The sequence below is a fragment of the Misgurnus anguillicaudatus genome, chromosome 23 (assembly GCF_027580225.2).
Source record: "Misgurnus anguillicaudatus chromosome 23, ASM2758022v2, whole genome shotgun sequence".
NCBI lineage: Eukaryota > Metazoa > Chordata > Actinopteri > Cypriniformes > Cobitidae > Misgurnus > Misgurnus anguillicaudatus.
This window is the reverse complement of record NC_073359.2, coordinates 17137084-17158914: the sequence shown is the minus strand read 5'-3', so window position 1 is coordinate 17158914 and position 21831 is coordinate 17137084. Positions and strand designations below refer to the sequence as shown.

The following is a 21831-nucleotide window of genomic DNA, read 5'->3' as shown; positions in this document are numbered from 1 at the left end:
GGATAACATCAGAACGCAACGCCTCGGGAACCCACAGACAACCCGCTGGACACCCCTCTGGAACTTCCACCCCTCGTCCGGCCTCTCTCACCCGCTGCTCGATGCCCCAGACGACCGCCCCGACTACCCTTCCCCGCGGAAGAATGGTCTCGGAGCAGTCGTGTTCCGAACCATTGAACAGACGGGAGAGAGCATCGGGCTTAACGTTCTTAGAACCAGGCCGGTACGAGAGGGTGAAGTTAAAACGGTCAAAGAAAAGTGCCCAGCGAGCCTGTCTGGATGTTAATCTCCTGGCCGAACGGATGTAGGCTAAGTTCTTGTGATCCGTCCAGACCAGGAAGGGCTCCGAGGCTCCCTCCAACCAGTGACGCCACTCACCCAAAGCGAGTCTAACCGCCAGCAGCTCCCGATTACCTATGTCGTAATTACGTTCTGCTGGGTTTAACCGGTGAGAAAAAAAAGCGCAAGGATGCACTTTCCCATCAATAGGTGACCGCTGAGACAAAACGGCGCCTACCCCGACATCAGAAGCATCTACCTCAACTATAAACTGGTGAGCCGGATCAGGAATAGTGAGCACAGGTGCAGAGATGAAACGGGACTTTAATTCATCAAAGGCTTCCTGAGCTTCGTTATTCCAACGGAAACCTACTTTAGTAGAGGTAAGTGAAGTAAGAGGCTTAGCGATCTGACCAAAGTTTCTGATGAAACGCCGATAAAAATTGGCGAATCCCAGAAATCGCTGTAACTCCTTACGTGTGTCGGGTACTGGCCACTCAGCGACTGCTTTGATCTTAGCGGAATCGGGGCGAATCTCTCCCGCGGCTATAACAAAACCCAAGAACGAAACCGACTGCTTGTGGAATTCACACTTCTCCGCCTTAACAAATAACTGATTCTCTAAGAGCCGTTGTAAGACTAAGCGAACATGCTGGGTGTGTATCTGCACCGAAGGTGAAAAGATGAGAATGTCATCCAGATACACGAAGACAAACTTGTTAATCATGTCTCCCAACACTTCATTGACCATAGTCTGGAAGACAGCTGGAGCGTTCGCTAAACCGAACGGTAAAACGGAGTATTCCCAGTGTCCTGAGGGTGTATTAAATGCTGTCTTCCACTCATCGCCCTCCCTTATGCGAACCAAGTGATACGCGTTACGCAGATCTAACTTGGTGAAGATGCGAGCTCCCTGTAATAGTTCAAAGGCAGTGGACATTAAAGGTAAGGGGTATTTATTCTTAACAGTAATGTCGTTTAACCCTCTATAATCAATACACGGACGGAGGGTGCCGTCTTTCTTCTTGACAAAGAAAAAACCTGCCCCGGCAGGGGAGGTGGAACGGCGAATGAGACCGGCGGCAAGAGCTTCATTAATGTATTTGTCCATTGCCTCTCTTTCAGGACCCGAAAGGGAAAAAACGCGACCCTTAGGCGGAAAAGTACCTGGGAGAAGATCGATGGCACAATCATACGGCCGGTGAGGAGGCAGGGACGTAGCTCGAGATTTACTGAACACCCGGTGCAGATCAGAATACTCCGCCGGAACCCCCGAGACATCGGCCGCTGGAATCTGCAAAACAGGACAAACAGGATCAGAAAGAGCAGGACCAAGACAAGATACATGACAAGACGGTGACCAAGACAATACAAGACAACTCTGCCAATCAACGTGAGGATTATGTTTAGTTAACCAGTCATGACCTAAAATAATGGGTGACTGGGAAGAATGTAACAAAAGAAATTTAAAATCCTCACGATGATTGCCAGAAACAAAAAGACTTACAGAGGGGGTGCAATGTGTGATCTCTGCCATGTGTTGCCCTTTTAAAGTTAAAGCAGAAAAACACTCTGTTAGGGGTACCGCAGGAATACCCCAAGACTCAGCGAGAGAAGCGTCCATAAAACTCGCCTCGGCACCAGAGTCCAGCAAGGCCTGAGAGTGAAACACCGAATTATTATGGATGATGGAGACAGTCAACATGGTACGAGACCCAGGAGAAGACTTGAGTGGAGAAACGCCCACCGATACTCCCGGGGCTACCGGCGGGCGGAACCTTTTGCTGGACAGTTGAGGGCCTTATGCCAGTGCTTACCACAGTATAAACACATACCATTGTCGAGACGTTGTTGTTTCTCTTCTGCGGTAAGCCGAAGACGACCCAGTTGCATAGGCTCACCCGGAGAGATGGATGTTGAAGGAACATCGTCGCCCACACACAGCGAGGGATCGGATAGAAGATGGTGTAAAGAGCGACGAGCTCTCCGCTGTCTGTGGCGAGCCTCGACACGAAGCGCCAGATCAATGGTACCCTCCAGAGAGCCAGGTAGGTCATGGGATGCGATCTCATCTTGAATATGCTCATTCAAACCTCTGAGAAATTGAGCTCTCTGGGCGGAGTCGTTCCATTCACTTGACACGGCGAGGGTTCTGAATCTAATCGCAAAATCCGTAACAGAGGAATTACCCTGAGTAAGGCGGGTCAACTCGGCTGCTGCTAAATCGGCTTGTACACTACGATCAAATAATCTGATCATCTCCGTGCGAAAAGATTCGAACGTGACGCAGCAAGGGTGTTTGGCATCCCAGACTGCCATTCCCCAGTCTCGCGCTCTGCCCGTGAGGAGGGTAAGGACGTATGCCACCTTTAAAGCCTCCGAGACATACCTCCGAGGCTGGAGCGCGAAGACTAGGGAGCATTGAGAAAGAAAGGCTCTGCATGACTTGACATCTCCATCGTAGGTGGGCGGATTATTTGCATGGGGCTCGCGTTCGGTACCACTCAAATTCTCAGTAGAGGATGTGGATGCTCCTCTATCTCCAATGGCTTGCGCCACCTGCTCCATTCTGTTATGAATCTCCGCTAGACGACCCGACAGCACTTGGAAATCATGAGACGCTGAGGAAAGCATAGATGAATGTTGCTCCAATAGTGCCCCCTGCTGGGCTAAGGCTGCTTGGACTGACTCTCCACTCACCTGACTTGCAGATTCCATGTTGGCGCGTTCGATCTGTAATGGATAAGACGGGGAATCTTATGCAAGTAAAATGTTTATTAAATAAACAGAGTAGAGAAGAGGAAAATAATCCACAAGGGTCTCAGCAAAACAGCAACCAACAACACAATCCACGATGTATGGTAGTAAATCCAGAGTCTCAGAAAGTATCAGCAGGGAATACACAATCCTCACTCGCGGCCGGGAAAATAATCCACAGTTCTCAGAAAACCGGTGAATAGGCAGTACGGACGGTGAGATCACCACCACGCTCAATCGGATCTAGCCTGAAAACGAGACACACCGATGAGCAGAGAAAAGAGTCACATAAAGTTCACAGATGAGTACAGTACCGGTAAAAAGAGGAAACTGTCCCAGCCTAAATAAGGCTTAGTTGAGATACGCTGAATACTGCCACCGAGAGTCCACAAGAATCAAAAACAGTATTCCACAGCGGAGGTAATAGTGAATGCCGAACGACACCAATCTCTACCGAGTCCTGGAGGCAAAAACACACAATGAGAACAAAAACACGATCAAAAGACCAACGAGAGTCTAGCAAAACATGACAGCGATCACCCGGAAGTAACTCAACGAACGCGCACAGAGCACAGCAATCCCGGACCTAAAATAGAGGAGAACAAACACACATCAGCTGGAAAACAATCAGGAATAACGAGAAGGGAGGAGACTGAGAGTGCACACATGAGACACAAAAGGTAAACAAACAAAAAGAGCAACCGATCACACCGGGGTCCTGACAACACTCCACTTTTTTTGAAAATAGGGTCATTTTCTAGCTCCCATAGAGTTAAACATTTGATTTTTACCGTTTTGGAATCCATTCATTCGATCTCCGGGTCTGGCGGTACCACTTTTAGCATAGCTTAGCATAATTTATTGAATCTGATTAGACCATTTAGCATTGCGCTAAAAAATTCAGTGATATTACGCAGCACCGAAAAATAGTGCCTTTGGTTACTTTCAATAGCAGGGGACTATTTTCGGGCACTGCGTTATATCATTGCGCCTCCTGCACCCATTTTACGGCAGCAAAGTCCTTGATTATTACCCCAGAATGAGAGGATAGTCCTAACCATATCGGCCTAGAAAATCACAACTTTTAATTTCCCGTCGGTCTTGGTACACAATGTAACTACAGAAGAGTCAAGTTTTAAATAGAAAAAATATCAAAACTCTTTGGACATTTCTTAACGCGATGCTAATGGTCTAATCAGATTCAATGGATTAGGGCCGATTCACACCTGATGCGTGGCGTGTGCGTCTCAGCTGCGTGGCGTGTCCGTTTTTATTTAGGCTCCCATGTTAGCAGGTTTGACAGTTCACACCGCCTGCATGACACGCATGTCTCAGGCGCGGCATGCCAGGAATAGGACCGACGCCTATTTTTCACGCCACACGTAAGCGTCTTGGAAGCGTTTCCAGGCAAAATATATGTCACCTATAGCAACAACAGCGCGTCAGGGCCATCTCAGGCACGCTTCTGGTATGTACAGACACAGAAAACGCGACACAGCCGCCACACAACTGACACGCAACAGATACGCCGCGCAGCCGATGTGAATCGGCCCTTATGCTAAGCTATGCTAAAAAAGATACCACCAGACCCGGGGATCGGCTGAGGGGATTCCAGGATGGTGGAAATCAATTGTTTAACTCTAGGGGAGCTGGAAAATAAGCGTCCCTTTAAAAAAAAAATTATGGTACAGTTGATGTCAGATTTAATTGCTGATCAGAAATATGTTGCTTAATTGTGATTTTAGAGATATCTGTCTTTCCCCATTCAATTAGATAGTACTTTCCTCTTGCATGACTGAAATAACTACCGAAGGCGTTGCAAACATGGCCGCCAGGTGGCGCGACTTTCCTAAAGAGACTTTTATTCGGTGCTGATCTGTATGTTTCCATGGATACCCTTGATTTTTTTGCCCTTCGCCATGTTGTGCCCCATATGAGAAGATAACATGATGGAATTTTAAAATAAATTAGTTTGTATTCAACTGTAGATAAGAAGTTTGGGATGGCATGAGTGTGAGTAAAGAGAATTTTCATACTGTACATTGTGCTTATCATAGGTGTACTTTAAGTCACCTTACTTATAAATTGTGTTAAATAATCATTAGCATGGTCTGCAATGTTATATAATAATTGGAAGTTTTAATACTTCTCTTCCCAGTTGCTGTTGGATAAGAGAGTAGGTCTGAAGAGGTATGAGGTGGATGGCCGAAAAGTTCACTTTTACTTCGATGAGGTGAGTTTAAGCTATCGGTTTAAACCAATGTACAGTGTACTTGAATATTGTCTCGTATAACTGTATGTTTTTTGTTAAAGGAAAACACCACCGTTTTTCAATATTTTACTATGTCCTTACCTCAACTTAGACGAATTAATACATACCTATCTTTATTGAATGCGTGCACTTAATCGTTGTACAGCGCATGGTGAATGTGTTAGCATTTAGCCTAGCCCCATTTATTCCTTAGGATCCAAACAGGGATGAATTTAGAAGCCAAACACTTCCATGTTTTCCCTATTTAAAGATTGTTACATGAGTAGTTACACGAGTAAGTATGGTGGCACAAAATAATTTTTTTTTTTAAGTGGATAAAAAATGAGAACTGTACTGTATGGCGGAAGAGCACTTGGTTTGCAGCACTTTGACCTCTGGCGCAGTAACATCATCACCCCTCTAAACTGCTCAAACTCAATGAGGTCGAAGTGCTGCAAACTAAGTGCCCTTTTGTCAAACCGCGACCCCTAGAGTCGCTGGGTAATACTTGCAACTGTTGTAATTTCCCACCCCACGCTGTACACCGGTACCTGTAAGAATAGTGTTGGGCACGAATATGCACAGAGGGACTTTGAAGATAATGACCAGGTAATGTTTCACAATTTCATACAAATATTAGGCTACTGCATAGTCTACTAAACTACTAATGATGGTAATAGGATAATAAGAAGTTTATTTCAAGTGTAGAGTAGACCTATAATAATAAAGTAGCCTACCGCGTTTGCTGGCTTATAACATTTTTACATGATTGCAGCTAAATCACAAGTAACCAGTCTATAGTCTATGTCTACTGTATAATTTCATTTTTTTTTTTTTTTTGTTATGTAAACATTACAAAATGCCATGACAAAGTTGTGTACGTTGCATTATTTCATAACATTGGCCGTTATAATGTCACTATACATGATTATTGCTATTTATCATAATAGTTTGCAAATTGTGCATGTTTACACTATTTACAACCTCTAGGCTTATTTATGTCCTGATAATTATGTGAGATATTGACAACTGTTGTCATGATAATCGCATGACATACTACAAGCAAGCGCAACAACATACAACATAGACCGCAAACAAGTTTACAAATGAGAGATTTACTTACTAGTCCATCAACAAGATCGCCAGATCAGCATCCCATCCAGTGCTGTCTTTTAGCTCACGCCAACGAGTAAAAGCCTGACCGAGTGGGACTTTTGTCCGGTTCATAACGCAATCAGATTCTCTTTTCCTTTTCCTACTCTCTTCCGAACGCGCTTTCTTAACTTTTCCATCGTTGAGGATCACGTCTCAAATTTGCGCATACAGTTGTTGTTTATAGGCTTGTTCGACTTCCTGCGGCGAGGCAAGAACTGACAGCCGGATGACGTAAAAGTACCGCGAGAATGATCTGAGAAACCATACGAAGTGTAATTTCGTCTCGCTCTCGCGGCACTTTGACGTCATCCGTCTGTCAGTTCTAGCAGCGCTGCACGAAGTCGAACAAGCCTAACGTGTGTGACGTTGTTGCCGTAAAGCAAGTCGTGATTCTCTCGCGATTTATCAGGGTCGCTCCTCTCAAGCTTGCATTGCTGGTTTTTCCAGCGGCGTCCTCCCCGAGCTTCAATAGGAGAAAGATTCCCCCTACTATGACTTTGTTTACCACCGAAATAACTTTGAAGCTGTTATATTAAGGTAAAATAACTGCATAGTGTGTTTTAAATAGGGAAAACATGGAAGGGTTTGGTCAGCCTGGCTCCGCCCTCCTACGTTCTTTCGCTTAATTTTCATTTCGCTTCAGAACAACGTCTGGGACTGCTCTGTAGAGTTTCGTTTTCTCCGGCAAAAATCTGCAGGTCCAATCAGCGAACAGCGGGGAGTGGCTAAGAACGCAGACGTTGAGGTCATGCGCCAGACTGAGTGACATACGTCACGACCAAATGTTAGCGATTGGTTATGGCAGATTCGGAGTGACTCTGGGCAGATCCAATAGTTTTATACTTCAACAGAGGACCCTCCTTAACGGAAGTAACGCTTTGCAATGGAGCGTGGCCAGACTCTCTGTACAAATGAAATTAATGTACGAGAGTCTGATTGCACCAGGCTAGGGTTTGGTGGCTCCTAAATTCATCCCGGTTTGGATCCCAAGGAACGAATGGGGCTAGGCTAAATGCTAACACATTCACTACGCACTGTACAAAGATTAATTGCACACATTGAAAAAAAGATAAGTATGTATTAATTCATCTAAGTTGAGGTAAGAACATAGTACAATATTGAAAAATTGTGGTGTTTTCCTTTAAGACGTGATGTAACAGATCTCCTAAGGTCTTATATATCCCACAGATCCCTAGTCAGTGTATGACTTGTGTTACCTTCCAAGCCGTAAGGGAGTATATTGTGGGCAAAACAGCCCCGGTGCCAGTCAAAGTCTATGACTATTACGAACCAGGTGGGTACCATCTGGACCAACGGTACATTTTTAGCTCATTATGAAATTGTAGTTTGAAATAAAAAAGTTTGTACCAGTGTAAGGTTGTTTTAGGTTTTAGGTTTGCAGCAAGGTAGTTCATAGGTTATTGCTTGGTCCAACAACCTGCTCTAATCTGCTTGTGTGTTTATACAGCATTTGAAGCCACTCGTTTCTACAATGTAAGTGAGAGCAGTCCTCTCGCACGAGAACTATGTGACGGCACTACGTGTAATGAAGTTGAGAGCTCAAGCAACCATTGGACGGGTCAGTACATCTCCATCTGCTAGTTTTTTCAATTTTATTTCAACTGTATTTTATTTTTGCGTCTTGTTTTCGTGTCATTCCTTAAAGGCATCGTACCAATTCTGCAATCGCGAGCCATTACTCTGGCTGAGTCAATGTTGCTGTGTCGACCACTCAAAAAGCATGGCAGTGTTTAACAAAGACCTTTTCTCCTCTACAGGCTTTGTTCAGAGTGGTCAGTGTAATAACGTTTTCGACTGTCCAGAGGAGGAACACTACGAGCGCTGTACGTGTTATCGAGACTGCGGCTATGACGGCGAACCCGTCTGCGGTTCTGATGGTCAGCAGTATCAGAACCAGTGTCAGATGGAAGTGTCCGCCTGCAGAAACGGCACACGGATCGAGCAGATGCCCTTTAGTCACTGTCCACGGGGTATGCATCCACACCCTACTTTCTTTGCACATTTCTGAAGCATGCACAAAACTCTTTATGCCCCCTATACTCTCATTCACTATTCCCTACATTAGTTCACTAATTTAGTCTACTTGAATGTGGGAGCGAAAACGAGTGATTGAATTTGGATACTAAAGCCCATGTTATAGTCGTACGTAAGGTCTACGCCGTAGGTTATCTGTAGCCTGTGCGTAGCCTGACGTGCACCTTGCCGCGGACCACAAGTGATGTCATTGGTCCCCTCCCGTCAGTTAAAAAACTGCGCCATAGGTATTTCCGTATGCGACGGTGGGAATAAATTTTCTTTATATGTACTGAATTCGCATTTGGTGTGTACGCCCCATTAGAAAGGTTTGGCCTGATGGTAGAAAAGCACCGTAAGATCACAGGGCGAAGAGCTTTAGCCTTGTAGTGTACACTTGAGTTGAAGACCTACCTCAGCGTAACTACCACATGGAAAGGTCACATTTGCAACACCTTATATTTACAGCTTAGATGTGTCAGCGAGATAAGAGTTGAAGTTCCAAGTAACTCCTAGTAACTCTAAGAAACCGTTTCATTTCAAACTTGCTTTCGTCAAGATTTATGCCACCAGGTGCTGTCCTCCGCTGACACCCTCAGATGAAATCATGCTCGTTGCATAATTTGAAACATGTTTCTTCCTTCTCCCTAAAAAGTTCATATGCAGGACTTTCGGATAGACTACATACAGGCACAAACATGCGCCGAGGGAAAACTGCAGATGTTTAGGTCAAATAAAACCTGGTTCGGATCACCTTAATATGGGTCGGGACTTAAAGAGAGCCGATGCGTGTTTTCTTTATTGAAGTTTTGTAACATCAGATGTGAGACTAAAGCTTCACCCACTTAAAGGAAATCAAAGTGTTTTGAGTCCTTTCAATTCATGTCCAGGCATACCCACTTAAAAGAATCAAACTCCACAGTCCCTAACATGAAAGATGTGTGTACCTGCTTGGTAGAAACAGCTGTTCAGGTGCTGCTTTTGCAGATGATATAAATACACACACACACACATATACGGTCTATTAAAGGGAACCCCAAATAACAGAGCGCTTTTGTCCAGGGCTTTGACAGAAAAGAGGTGGGGTGGTTTGGTGCGTTAGAAAAATCCTGTCGCATTCCTTTCCGACGCACGAACCAAAAACAAAGAGGCTTTCTTGTTTTACAGAGCCTACCAGAATAGACTTGTGTACCATTTTTGGCTCTCAATCTATCGGTTAATGTATATAGGGTGTAAGCTATGTAAACATCAATTATCTTTTGTTGTTTTTTCGAGAATGTGTTGCATCAATCTGACTTGCTTGTGTGTGTGCGCATGTTGTCATCCTACAGTAGGGGTGGTCGTAGAAGAGCGAGAGCTTGCCACAGGAGAGGAACCCGAACAGGAACCTATACTCATTCCCGCAGGTATCATCTTCTATTCTTTAAAAGCCAGCTGTGCAAGTGCCCTGCAGGTGTGAGCGTGTGCCACACATGAGCAGGTGCTGGGGAGTTCAGCGATCAGAAGCTACATGCAGCAAAGCTTACGCGTGTACAGACCTGCGTATCAGCCCAGACTGCATTAATGCACGGATAATTAGTATCCCAGTCTCCTGATGCTCACTCTTCACCCTCCTTGCACAACGTTTGGCCTGTAAAACACTATTAGCAGGGAGCTGGGTTAACTTGGTAAGGGATAGTTCACCCAAAAATTCTGTCATTTACTCCACCTCATGTTGTTCTAAATGTATCAACAAAAGATATTTTGATAAATAATGATAAGTACAGTGTTGACTGTACCGATTTACTAAGGGACTATGGGAGTCAATGGGTACCGTCAACTGTGTGATAGCCACCATTTATCAAATATCTTCTTTTGTGTATACAGCGGGGAAAATAAGTATTTAACACATCAGCATTTTTTATCAGTAAGCGGATTTCTAAGTGGGCTATTGACACAAAATTTCCACCAGATGTAGCCATCAAGCAAAATTTTGAATTCATACAAAGAAATCAGAACATTTGGGCATACAAGTTGAGTCATAATAAATAAAGTGAAATGACACAGGGAATACGTATTGAACACACTTTATTTAATACTTTGTTGAAAAGCCGTTGTTGGTGATTACAGCTTCTAGACGCCTCTTGTATGGAGAGACCAGTCGTCTGCATTGATTCTGGCCCTTCTTCCACAAAAATGGTCTTTAAATCTTGAAGGTTCCTTGGGCCTTTTTTATGAACTTTGATCTTCAGTTCTCTCCATAGATTTTTCTATGGGATTTAGACCAGGTGATTGACTGGCCATTCAAGTAACTTGATTTTCTTTCTTTGAAACCACTTCATTGTTTTCTTGGCCTTGTGTTTGTCCACCCTCTTTTGATTTTCAGCTTTCTGGTAGATGGCAGCAGATTTTTATCCAGAATGCCTCGTTACATTTTCCCATTCATCCTGCCTTTAATAATATTAAGTCTGCCAGTACCCCTTGCTGAAAAGCAGCCCCAAACCATGATGCTTCCACCCCCAAATGTAACTGTTGGTATGGTGTTCTTGGGATGGTGGGCAGTGCCATGCTGTGTAGAATGACTGTCAATTATGCCAATTACGCAAACTTTAACCGAGCCTCAACATGCTTTTTGTTCAGTCTTGCGTGGTGAGTGTGCATGGATGCCATGGCGGATCAGTGCATTGCTTATAGTTTTCTTTGAAACAACAGTACCTGCTGATGCAAGGTCTTCCTGAAGTTCTGCCCGAGTGGTTCTTGGCTCTTGGAGAACTCTCCTGATAATTTTTTAGACTCCTCAGACAGGGATCTTCCGTGGAGCACCTGATTGTGGCCAGTTTATGGTGAAGTGATTCTCTTTCCATTTCTGGATAATGGCCCCCACAGTGCTCACAGGAACATTCAGCATTCTGGAAATGCGCCTAGAACCATTCCCCCATTCATGAAGTCTTTCCTGTGTGCCTCCTGGGTAATATGAAGCCTTTATAGGCCATCAATTAGGACTAAAGCAGCGGATATCAATTAGTACTGATAGGGGACAGGGTTTTCCTCTCAATACTGACAGATTTCAGGTGATCTCCTGGCTTTCTATGCCATTTTGCACCTTGTTCTCTTCATGTGTTCAATACTTATTACCTGTGACATTTTTATTTATTTATTATGACTCAACTTGTATACTTAAATGTTCTGATTTCTTTGTATGAATTCAATATTTGACTTGATGGCTACATCTGGTGGAAATTTTGTGTCAATAGTCCACTTAGAAATCCCCTTACTGATAAAAATGCTGATGTGTCAAATACTTGTTTCCCACGATGTATATAAATAAAGAAAATCATACAGGTTTAGAGTTAATGATGATTTTCATTTTTGGGTAAATTATCCATTTAAATCCAGTTATCAAAAACGAAGGAAATAGTTTGAATAGGTTTTTAATCCTGTAGTATATTGCTGAGTTTATACGGCTCAGAGTTTTGGTTTTATTACTCTCGCCGAATGTAGTAATATGAATAAAAACTAAATTTCTAAGAATCACTTGAGAAAGGGTAGAGGTGTTTGTGAGTCCACGTACCTTTAAACTATACTACCAATAGTTAAAGGTTAGGACATAACTGGGTCAATGACGTGACGTTAATTATTTTGTGTCTGTATGGTTGAATTAAATGTAAAGGGTTAAAATTTCAAAATAAATTTGCATATTACTTGCATACATTCTCTTTTTTGAGGACCAAATCTAAAATTATTTCATTTTGAAAGAATATTTGGGGGATAACTGTAAAAATGTCAATGTAGTGTAACCGGTCTGTGTCAATTGGTGTAGTTAGTATTTTTTTTTTATGAAAATATGAATATATTCATAAAAAATGTGGAATAAAATATAATCATCTAGTTTAGTGTAATATGATTTTTTTACATACATTTTTACATAATTTGTCAAAGATTATTTTGAAAACTGAGCTGTTTTCAGCATATGCTAGGACAAATATTACAAAAACGCATTAACATTTACATTTAGAAATAACTAATAAAATGATATTTTAAATTTTTTTTTTTTGAGGATTACGCTTATATGCCATCAAGGTGGATAAAATATTTAATATTACTCATTCTTTGGCACAATTGGCGGTTACACCATTTGACATTTTTAGGTCCCTTCAGTCTTAACTTTCATAAAAATGGTGCAAATGTAATTTTTTATTGCATAAAATTAACATAAATACACTATGTGCAATAAAAATACCTGAAATAAAACATTTTTTAATTTTTCATCTTGCCAAACTACGTTACTCCAGTGGTAAAATACCACAAACAAAAGTATGAGAATTATGAATAAATTAAAACTGATATTTTAGTGACTTTATAGTAGCCTTTATAGTATTCTTTCAAACAACTTCACAAGGGGCATCCTGGAATACTTTTTAAAACAATATGATCTTATTAAGTTCCTGTGTTTGTTGGTCACACGTAAGCTGTTTCCTTCTTCGTCTATATAAATCTATATAATCTATATAAATGTAACAAAAATGTTTGTTTTTTATAGGTAGTATTTTGCATTAGTCTCCGCAACAAATTTTAGTCTTAAAGCTCCCGTTCTGTCTGTGATTTAGAAGCTTTGATTGTGTTTACAGTGGGCAATATAACATGTGTTCATGTTTCACGTGTAAAAAAACGCTGTATTTTTCACACAACTTACTTATCTGAATAGCTCTGTTTTCACTCTCCTCAAAACAGGCTGATGTCTTCCTTGTTATGTGAAGTCCCTCCTTCAGAAATACGTATCGAGTTCTGATTGTGTAGTTTGTTTAGTGTGCTGTGATTCGATAGCATAGCAGAGCCGTTTGAGCCAAAGCTGGTGACTGACGTATTCCTGTGGGCGGAGTTTAGTCAACTAACTGTTTTACTGACGTCATTAAAGCAGGAAATACAGGGCTCTAGTCCAAACCGGCTGTTCGTTGTAGGCTTTTAAAGAGGAATTCTATTGAAGAAAATATATCGACTGGCAGTGAACTTTGAGCTTTATCATTTTACAGGTATTATTTATGCTATTATAGCAACCCTAATTACACACTAACTAGGGTTAAAAAATGGTATCAGGAAGAACGTGACCTTTAAAGGGATAGTTCACCTAAAAATGAATCTTCTGTCATCATTTATTCACCCACATGTTGTTACAAACTAGTATTAATTTCTCTGGAAGATATTTTTGAGCAATGTTTGTACCTAAACCCCTTTTTCAGCACCATTAGTTTCCATAGTAGTATTTTTGGAAGTCTACTATGGAAGTATACTATGGAAGTCAATCTTGCTTCTGTTTACTGCTTGATTACAAATATCTTGCTTTGGGATGGTTTCTCAGACAGGGCTTATCATAGTCCCAGACTAAAATGCATGTTTGAGCTGCCTTAATTTAAAAACACCTTGTACTGACATATCTTAAAGGGGTCATAGTGTGAAAATCTGACTTTTTTCATGTTAAAGTGCTATAAATGGGTCCCCAGTGCTTCTATCAACCTAGAAAACGTGTAAAAGATCAACCCAGTAACTTAGTTTTGGTAAGTCATTTTTGCAAGCATTTTTAAAATGAGGGTGTTCAGATTTCGCCCTCGTTTTGTGAGTTAGGTAGCAGGGCCAATTACAATGATACCGCCCCTTAATCTGCACTATCCAACCATGTCACTGCCGTTTAGTACAGAGAGAAAGAGAGAGAGAAAATATTTGACGGCACAGTTGAGTTTCAATCATTGCGATCAGTGGTTGCATTTTATCAGCTCATTTGCATTTTAAAGGACACACCTAAAAATGGCACATTTTTGGTCTGACCTACAAAATGGGAATTTTAACATGCTATAATAAATTATCTTTGGGGTATTTTGAGCTAAAACGTCACATAAGCACTCTGGGGACACCAAAGATTTATTTTACATCTTTAAAAAAAATCTCATAATATGACCCCTTTAACATACATCAGTGCCATTGTTTTATCTCAAGATGCACGCCAGTATTTTTTTGTTAGGTTTGTTTGTAAAAACTACTTAAATGTCCTAATATTACTAAGATCTAGTCTTGGACTCATCTAAACCCCGTTCGGGAAACTGCCCCTATATGTTCAGCTGGACAAAGAAATTCATACAGGTTTGTAACAACATTACCTGATGACAGAATTTTCATTTTTGGACTATAAGTCTTTAAATAAAAGATTGCTAAATGAAATATTTGAAAGAGACACAAAACCCGTGACCATTAATTATTATTGGGTTAATCAAACAGGGTAAGATTTACATTTATTACGTATCAGGCAGATGCTTTTATTAAAAGCAACTTACAGTTCATTCAAGTAACATTTTATATTTCATTGGATTTGAATTAACAGCAATGCAATGCAATGCTCTACCAATGAATCTACAGGAACAGTATACGATTAACTGTTCTGTAGCTATTGACCGAAGGCTGGTTATCGCCTTTATTGGGCTTGTAATTTGCAAAATGTTATGCAGATGAATTGGCATGTATGGCAAGTTAGAGGTACTCGTGATCTCACATGCACTTTCAACTAGGTGTGTGTGTGTGTGTGTAGGTATGTCTGTGTCCTCTGGAAAACTCCCAGACTTGATTAGACGGTCTCTTACAGAGCTGTTAAGACTTGCCCTGTGTTGAGCACAGAAAATGCGTCAGTGCTGCTTGGTTTGCATAATCTCTTCCTGATGCATTCAGATGCTACGTGCTTGCATTGCTCAAATAATGCAAAAACACACTATATTGGTTATTGACTTAATACTGAGTAGCCTTGATAAACATATGCAGTGATTTGCATTTGTTATACATTTTTTTGTTCATACACTTTCAGAAAAAATTGTACAAATGCTGTCACTGGGGCGGTACTTCTTCAATAAGCATTCGAGAGCATATTAGTATCTCAAAGGTACATATTTGTACCAAATATCTGTACCGAAATGGTACATATTAAGACCTTTTTAAAGGGTATTGTCCCAGTGACCGGCCGCTTTCTTTTTATAATTTTTTTATTATTTATTATTTAATAATAATACCTTTATTTAGTAATTTTGCTTTTTATAACATACACCTTGATAGTAGAAATGTGTGATTTGGATATGCCACAGTTTCACCGACACATCAGATAAATTAATGTCCATTTTCAGATCAAAGCAACATTTAAATGGTCTGCACATATTTACATTCATGCATTATATTTAGATTAATGCATTATATTAACATTCATGCATTATATTTAGATTCATGCATTTGGCGTACTGCACTGAAAAAAATGATTCATTGAATTTAATCAGTTTTTTTAAGGTATGTGGTTGCAATCAATTTATTTAAGCTACATTTAAACAAAAAAGATTTGTAAAGTACAATAAAATAAAACTTTTGTTTAAATGTAGCTTAAATAAATTGATTGCAACCACTTACCTTAAAAAATTTATTAAATTCAATGAATCATTTTTTTCAGTGTGTACGCTTTTATCCAAAGTAACTACCAAACCCTATTTTTATGCTCTTCTGTAACATCTGTGCTAACAAAATCAAAGATAATATAAAAACTATTCATTTTTTATTTTACGCGTATATGTACATATATACTTCTTCATCTTTAAAAACTGTAAAAAAAAAATGCAGCATGAAGTAAAAAACCTAAAATTAAGTTAAACAATTTCAACTTGTTTTTATAAGTTAAAGTAACATATATATACAAATGTATGTCAATATAATTTTTTACAGTGAAGAAGTTGGCCGTTATTTTTATGGTCTCATTTATGTACCCCTCCAAATTTTGGTCTATGCCTAAGGCTCTGCAGACAGAATTAAAATGAATAATTTAAGACAATGTAATAGAAATGCATTATTATCTAATGATTTAAGACTTTACTGCCCTCTAAATCAGCAATAAAATCTGGTCAAGTTGCTTCTTTATGAATGCAAAGAGCTCCCTCTACAGGCCATGTTCAGTTCTTTCTTTTCTACAACGATGTAAGTGTGACCCTGGACCAACCAGTCATAAGCAGCATGGCTATATTTGTAGCAATAGCCAACAATACATTGTATAGGTCAAAATTATCGATATTTTTACGGCAGTGGTCCCCAACCCTTTACACTTCAAGGCCCACAACACTATTTGAAGGCCCCCCACTCATTCAATTTTTCCACATAAAATTAACTAGAACTTGGAATGACTAGACAGATGTATATTCGCTACTAAAATGACCAAATAAGAACCATCTTGATTTTTGATTGTTTTAGCTTATTTTAATGCTTGTTTTGTCCAATTTTTTATAATTTTGAGTCATCATGAGGCCCCCTTGGAAATCTCCTGAGGCCCCCCTGTGGGCCCCGACCCCCTGGTTGGGAAACACTATGTTTTATGGTAATAATCTAGTGTTTTGTAAGATATTTTTTAAATATATATCAAAACATTATTTATCATAGTAATGTGTGTTGCTAAGGACTTCATTTGGACAACTTTAAAGGTGATTTTTGTCCTATCCAAACAAACCATACATCAATAGAAAGAGTGTATAAATCTCTTAACACTGGTTTTGTGGTCACAAATGTGACCCGTCACGGAAACCAGTGACACAAGTCGGCAGCACAAGTTTAAAATAATGAGAACGTTTTTTTTTTCAAAATTTGTGATTTTCGTTTGATTGCAGAATCTGTTAGTTGAGATCACGAAGAAGCCTCTCCATGTTTGAGATAGCAGTTTTTGTATATGTAAAAGCATACATTTTGCGGTTGAAATCGGCTTGTTTTTCCAGAGATTCTAGCATGTAGCGGGGGGGCGTCATTGTCTGTGTATATTTACATACTGGATAAGCGGGTGTTTTTGCCCCCGCCCCCAAAAGGAACAGCGTGGCTCCTTAATAAGGATAGTTCGCTCAAAAATAAAATAATGTCATTAATGACTTACCCTTATGTCGTTCTAAACTTGGAAGACCTCCGTTCATTTTCGGAACACAGTTGATGTTTTAACGTTAGATTTAGTCTGAGAGCTTTCTGTCCCTCCATTGAAAATCTATGTACCGTTTCCATGTCCAGAAAGGTAATGAAAACATCAAAGTAGTCCATGTGACATCAGTGGGTCAGTTAGAATGTGTTGAAGCATCGAAAATACAGTTTGGTCCAAAAATAGCAAGAATTACGTCTTTATTCAGCATTGTCTTCTCTTTCGGTTCTGTTGTGAACCGCGTGAAGTCACGTGACTGTAGTGACGCGGCTGACCTGTTCCTCAGACATGTTTGCTACGTTTTTTATTTTAAACTTACAGTTTAATTTCGACTCGCTCTCGCGGTACTTTGACGTCATCTGTCTGTTAGTTCTTGCAGCGCAGCATGAAGTCAAACACACACAAAAAGTCACACAGAGATCGTTGAATTTGTTATATTATTGGCTACATGTTTTGTCTATCAATATTTTCCATTAAGTCATTGGCTGATGGAGGAACAAGCAAGCGATTGGTTACATCCCAATGTCTTATGCGATCGCATGATTCAATGCATAATCAGCCAAAGTCTGCATATTTATGCGGGGGCTGCATTTTTTTTTAAATACGCCGCACTTTCGTCGAATAAATTGCCCATTTCTGCTTGCAAATGCGGGGTTTGCATGATTTCATAATCCCCTAATTTTAGTAGCAAAAAGTCATATATATCCTTTTAACAGAAAGTTTAAAAAATTAGCATTTTCGCACATGCGCAGCCATGCCCCATGTTGTCCTAGAAATGTTAGGAAGTGACATAATTACGCAACGTGAAAAAAAAGAAAAAAAAGAAAAAGAAAAAATTACGCAACGTGAACATCCATGAAAAGCTCCAAACAGTTTTTGCAAGTTCATGCAACTTTGGCAGGTTCACGCAATTTCATTGCATAAAATTGCATAAAAATCCTGCAAAAATTGACTCTTAAGACTGGTTTTGTCGATTTTCTCAATATTTAGATTTTTTTTGCACCCTCAGATACCAGATTTTCAAATTGTTGTATCTCAGCCAAATATTGTCCTATCTAAACAAACCATACATTAATGGAAAGAGTGTATAAATCTCAATTTCCCAAAATTTACTCTTAAGACTGGTTTTGTGGTCACAAATGTCTTTTGCGATCGCATGATTTAATGCATAATCAGCCAAATTTATGCGGGGGATGCATTTTTTAAATACGCCGCACGTTCACCGTATAAATTGCAGATTTCTGCTCGCAAAATATGCAGGGCTTGCATGATTTCATAATCGCCGCATTTTCATAACAAAAAGTCACATATATCTTAGCAGAAATTGTAGCATTTTCACACATGCGCAGCCATGTCCCCTGTTGTCATGGGAATGTTAGGAAGTGACGTAATTACGCGACGTGAACATCAATAAAAAGCTGCAAACAGTTTTTGCAAGTTCAAGCAATTTTTCACAAGTTTCCGCAATTTCATAGCATAAAATTGCATAAATATCCTGCATATTCCATCGCATTTTTTAAAGGCAATTTTCTCAATATTTCGATTTTTTTTTGCACCCTCAGATACCAGATTTTCAAATTGTTGTATCTCAGCCAAATATTGTCCTATCCAAACAAACCATACATCAATAGAAAGAGTGTATAAATCTTTTAAGACTGGTTTTGTGGTCACAAATGTCTTATGCGATCCCATGATTCAATGCATAATCAGCCAAAGTCCACATATGTGGGGGCCGCATTTTTTAAATACGCCACAATTTCACAGCATAAATTTCAGATTTCTGTTCGCAAAATATGCAGGGCTTGCATGATTTCATAATCCCTGCATTTTCATAGCAAAAAGTCATATATATCTTAGCAGAAAGTAAAAAAAAAATGCATTTTCACACATGCGTAGCCATGTTCCCTGTTGTCATGGGAATGTTGAATGAATGAATGTTTGAATGTTTGAATGTATGAATGAAGGAAGTGACGTAATTTCGCGACATGAACATCAAGTAAAAGCTGCGAACAGTTTTTGCAAGTTCATGCAATTTTGGCAAGTTCACGCAATTTCATCGCATAAAATTGCTAAATATCCTGCATATTCCATCACATTTTTTTAAGAAAACGTGCCGCATGATCAAGGATTTTTGCCCGCAACAAACAGAAAAAAACTCTGAGTTTTTCTGGAAGGACAATGATCTATACTCTTAGAATAAATGTGTTAAAAACAACACATTAGTGTTGATTCTGGGACAACACACTAAATCCAGAATCCACCCATCTCTGTGTTATTATTGAAACAACACATTTTGTATACTTTTAACACAACTTGTGTTATATTTTAACACAAAATGACACATAATGTGTTAAATATTTTACAAACAGTGATTACAAACAAAACCCTGACAAAAACACACCATTGAGGTGTGACTGCAAAACCATGGCAATGTTTTCATTCCACTGACTGCTGTTATTTTGTAGGAGGGGAGGAGCCAGGCTCCATGGCTGAAGTGTCCTACTATTCTTACGAGTATGACCCAGAAACAGATCCCTTTACACCAGAGAGCGAGGAAAAGTTAATGCCTATAAGAGAGGAAGATGAGGCAGCAGACGCTGTCGAGCCTATAAACGAACATCTCCTCACAGTGGACACAAAAGACTCGCCTGAGCGATGGTGAGATGCAAATGTCAACCCCTAAATGCGGTCTCTTAAAGCAACAGTACATGAAAATATGCTATATGCTAAAGTCTTATAATTTAATTATGAGATTAGGAGCATCAAAGTTTGTATTAAGTCAATATTAAAGATATCAAGGTTATATTTTCACAGAATTATGATTTTATGTAAAAAACACTGAATAATACTTTTAATATTTCTGTATCACAATAAATGCATCTAACTTTTGTTTTCTACTTTACATCCCTACAACAGAGCCCTGCCTGCCAGCAGCAGCAGCAAAGCCAAGAGCTCGACATTGTACATTCTCTGTGAATATGTTTGTGTGAAAGAAATACTGGAAAAGTGAGGTGTGTGTACCCAGCCTCTTGCTATGAGACAGCTGTGCGTGTATATGTCTTAAGAGAGAGAGAAAGAGTATAATTTCTCCTCTCATTTTTTTAATATCTGATGCAATTCGTGTAGTTTCCATAGCTCTTTGCGTTTAATTGATGGTATGTCATCTCGTATTCCTCTTGTAATCTAGTTTTAATAGTCCAGTATTTATGTTGTATGTAAGTATAATTGACGTAAAATCTAATATTTTATTGTTTTGTTTTCTATCTTTGGTATTTATTTGTGGCTAGTCACTTGTTGTATGTTTGTTTAGTTCGTTTTTGTCTTTTTTCATTCCTCGGGCAGAAGTTCATGTCTTTTCCGACCACAATCTACTTATGTGGTTTCACACCCTGTTAGTAGGTGTCACATTTAATGCACACTTCTGTGATGCACATTTAGGTGTCGCATTTATGAAAAAAATGTGTATCGGTTTCATTCATCAAAGGGGAAACCACGACCGTTAAATAAGCTATAGTCAGTAAAATAATCATAATTGCTTTTGTATCACACATAATATATTATTTTCATCCATATGCAGATTTGATAGTGCAAACATAAGCTATTTTATTTAAACTACTACATAACAAATCAAATGTTAAATTGCATTGAATTTAGTTCTTCTCGTTCCCTTGTGTGTTTATTTTATTAAATATTTTGGATTGCTAAATTGTGCTTTCAGCTACTAAGACTATAACACTTGCAGCTCTGTACCATATAAAACACAATTGCTTGTAGTTGTTTTCTGCCAAGTCAGCACAAAAATGTAAATAACAAATGCAAATTTTGCCAAATGTTAAATTTTGAGGACTTAAATTGAATGTAACCTACAATTCCTTCAAAAGCAAAAATTTGGAAATTCGTCAACAAGAATAAACTTTTTATTCAATATGTTATTCTGTGCAAGAGAATTTTTTGTTATAGATACATTTCAATTCACATACTTTCCATCCTATGTAATATACAGCAGTGGTTCTCAAACTTATTCGGCGTGCGCCCCCCTTGTGTACGGTGCATCCATTTATGGCCCCCCAAAAGAAAATGTATGAAATAAAACATTCCAAAAATGTAAATTTTAATTAAACAAAACACATATTCAATTATACAATGTGGTGCTTTTGGTTAGTTGGTTTATTTTTCTGAAGTTTAATTACAAAGAATTTATGATAAATTCATGTATTTTATAAAATATAATTTCACTGGGGCCCCCTGGCCTCATCTCAGGGCCCACCAGAGGGCCAGGGCCCCCAGTTTGAGAACCACTGATATACAGTATAATTAGGAGAGTGTCTCAAATCATAGTTTGCTTAAAATATTTTTGCATTCTAAGCAACTTGCAGTGCATTTAAAGGGATAGTTTGTCCAAAAATGAAAATTC

The 21831-nt window shown here is 39.5% G+C and overlaps 1 protein-coding gene across 1 annotated transcript in view; it reads left to right on the top strand.

The window, feature by feature from the left end:
• Nucleotides 1-21344, top strand: part of cpamd8 (C3 and PZP like alpha-2-macroglobulin domain containing 8) — a 67467-nt gene extending 46123 nt beyond the window's left edge. The window contains exons 37-43 of the mRNA XM_073861445.1: nucleotides 5195-5269; nucleotides 7631-7736; nucleotides 7911-8021; nucleotides 8221-8433; nucleotides 9808-9882; nucleotides 19883-20075; nucleotides 20334-21344. Coding sequence (XP_073717546.1) covers nucleotides 5195-5269; nucleotides 7631-7736; nucleotides 7911-8021; nucleotides 8221-8433; nucleotides 9808-9882; nucleotides 19883-20075; nucleotide 20334 — 774 coding nt within the window. The 3' untranslated portion in view covers nucleotides 20335-21344. The remainder of the gene's footprint in view (nucleotides 1-5194; nucleotides 5270-7630; nucleotides 7737-7910; nucleotides 8022-8220; nucleotides 8434-9807; nucleotides 9883-19882; nucleotides 20076-20333) is intronic.
• The last annotated feature ends 487 nt before the right edge of the window (nucleotides 21345-21831 follow it).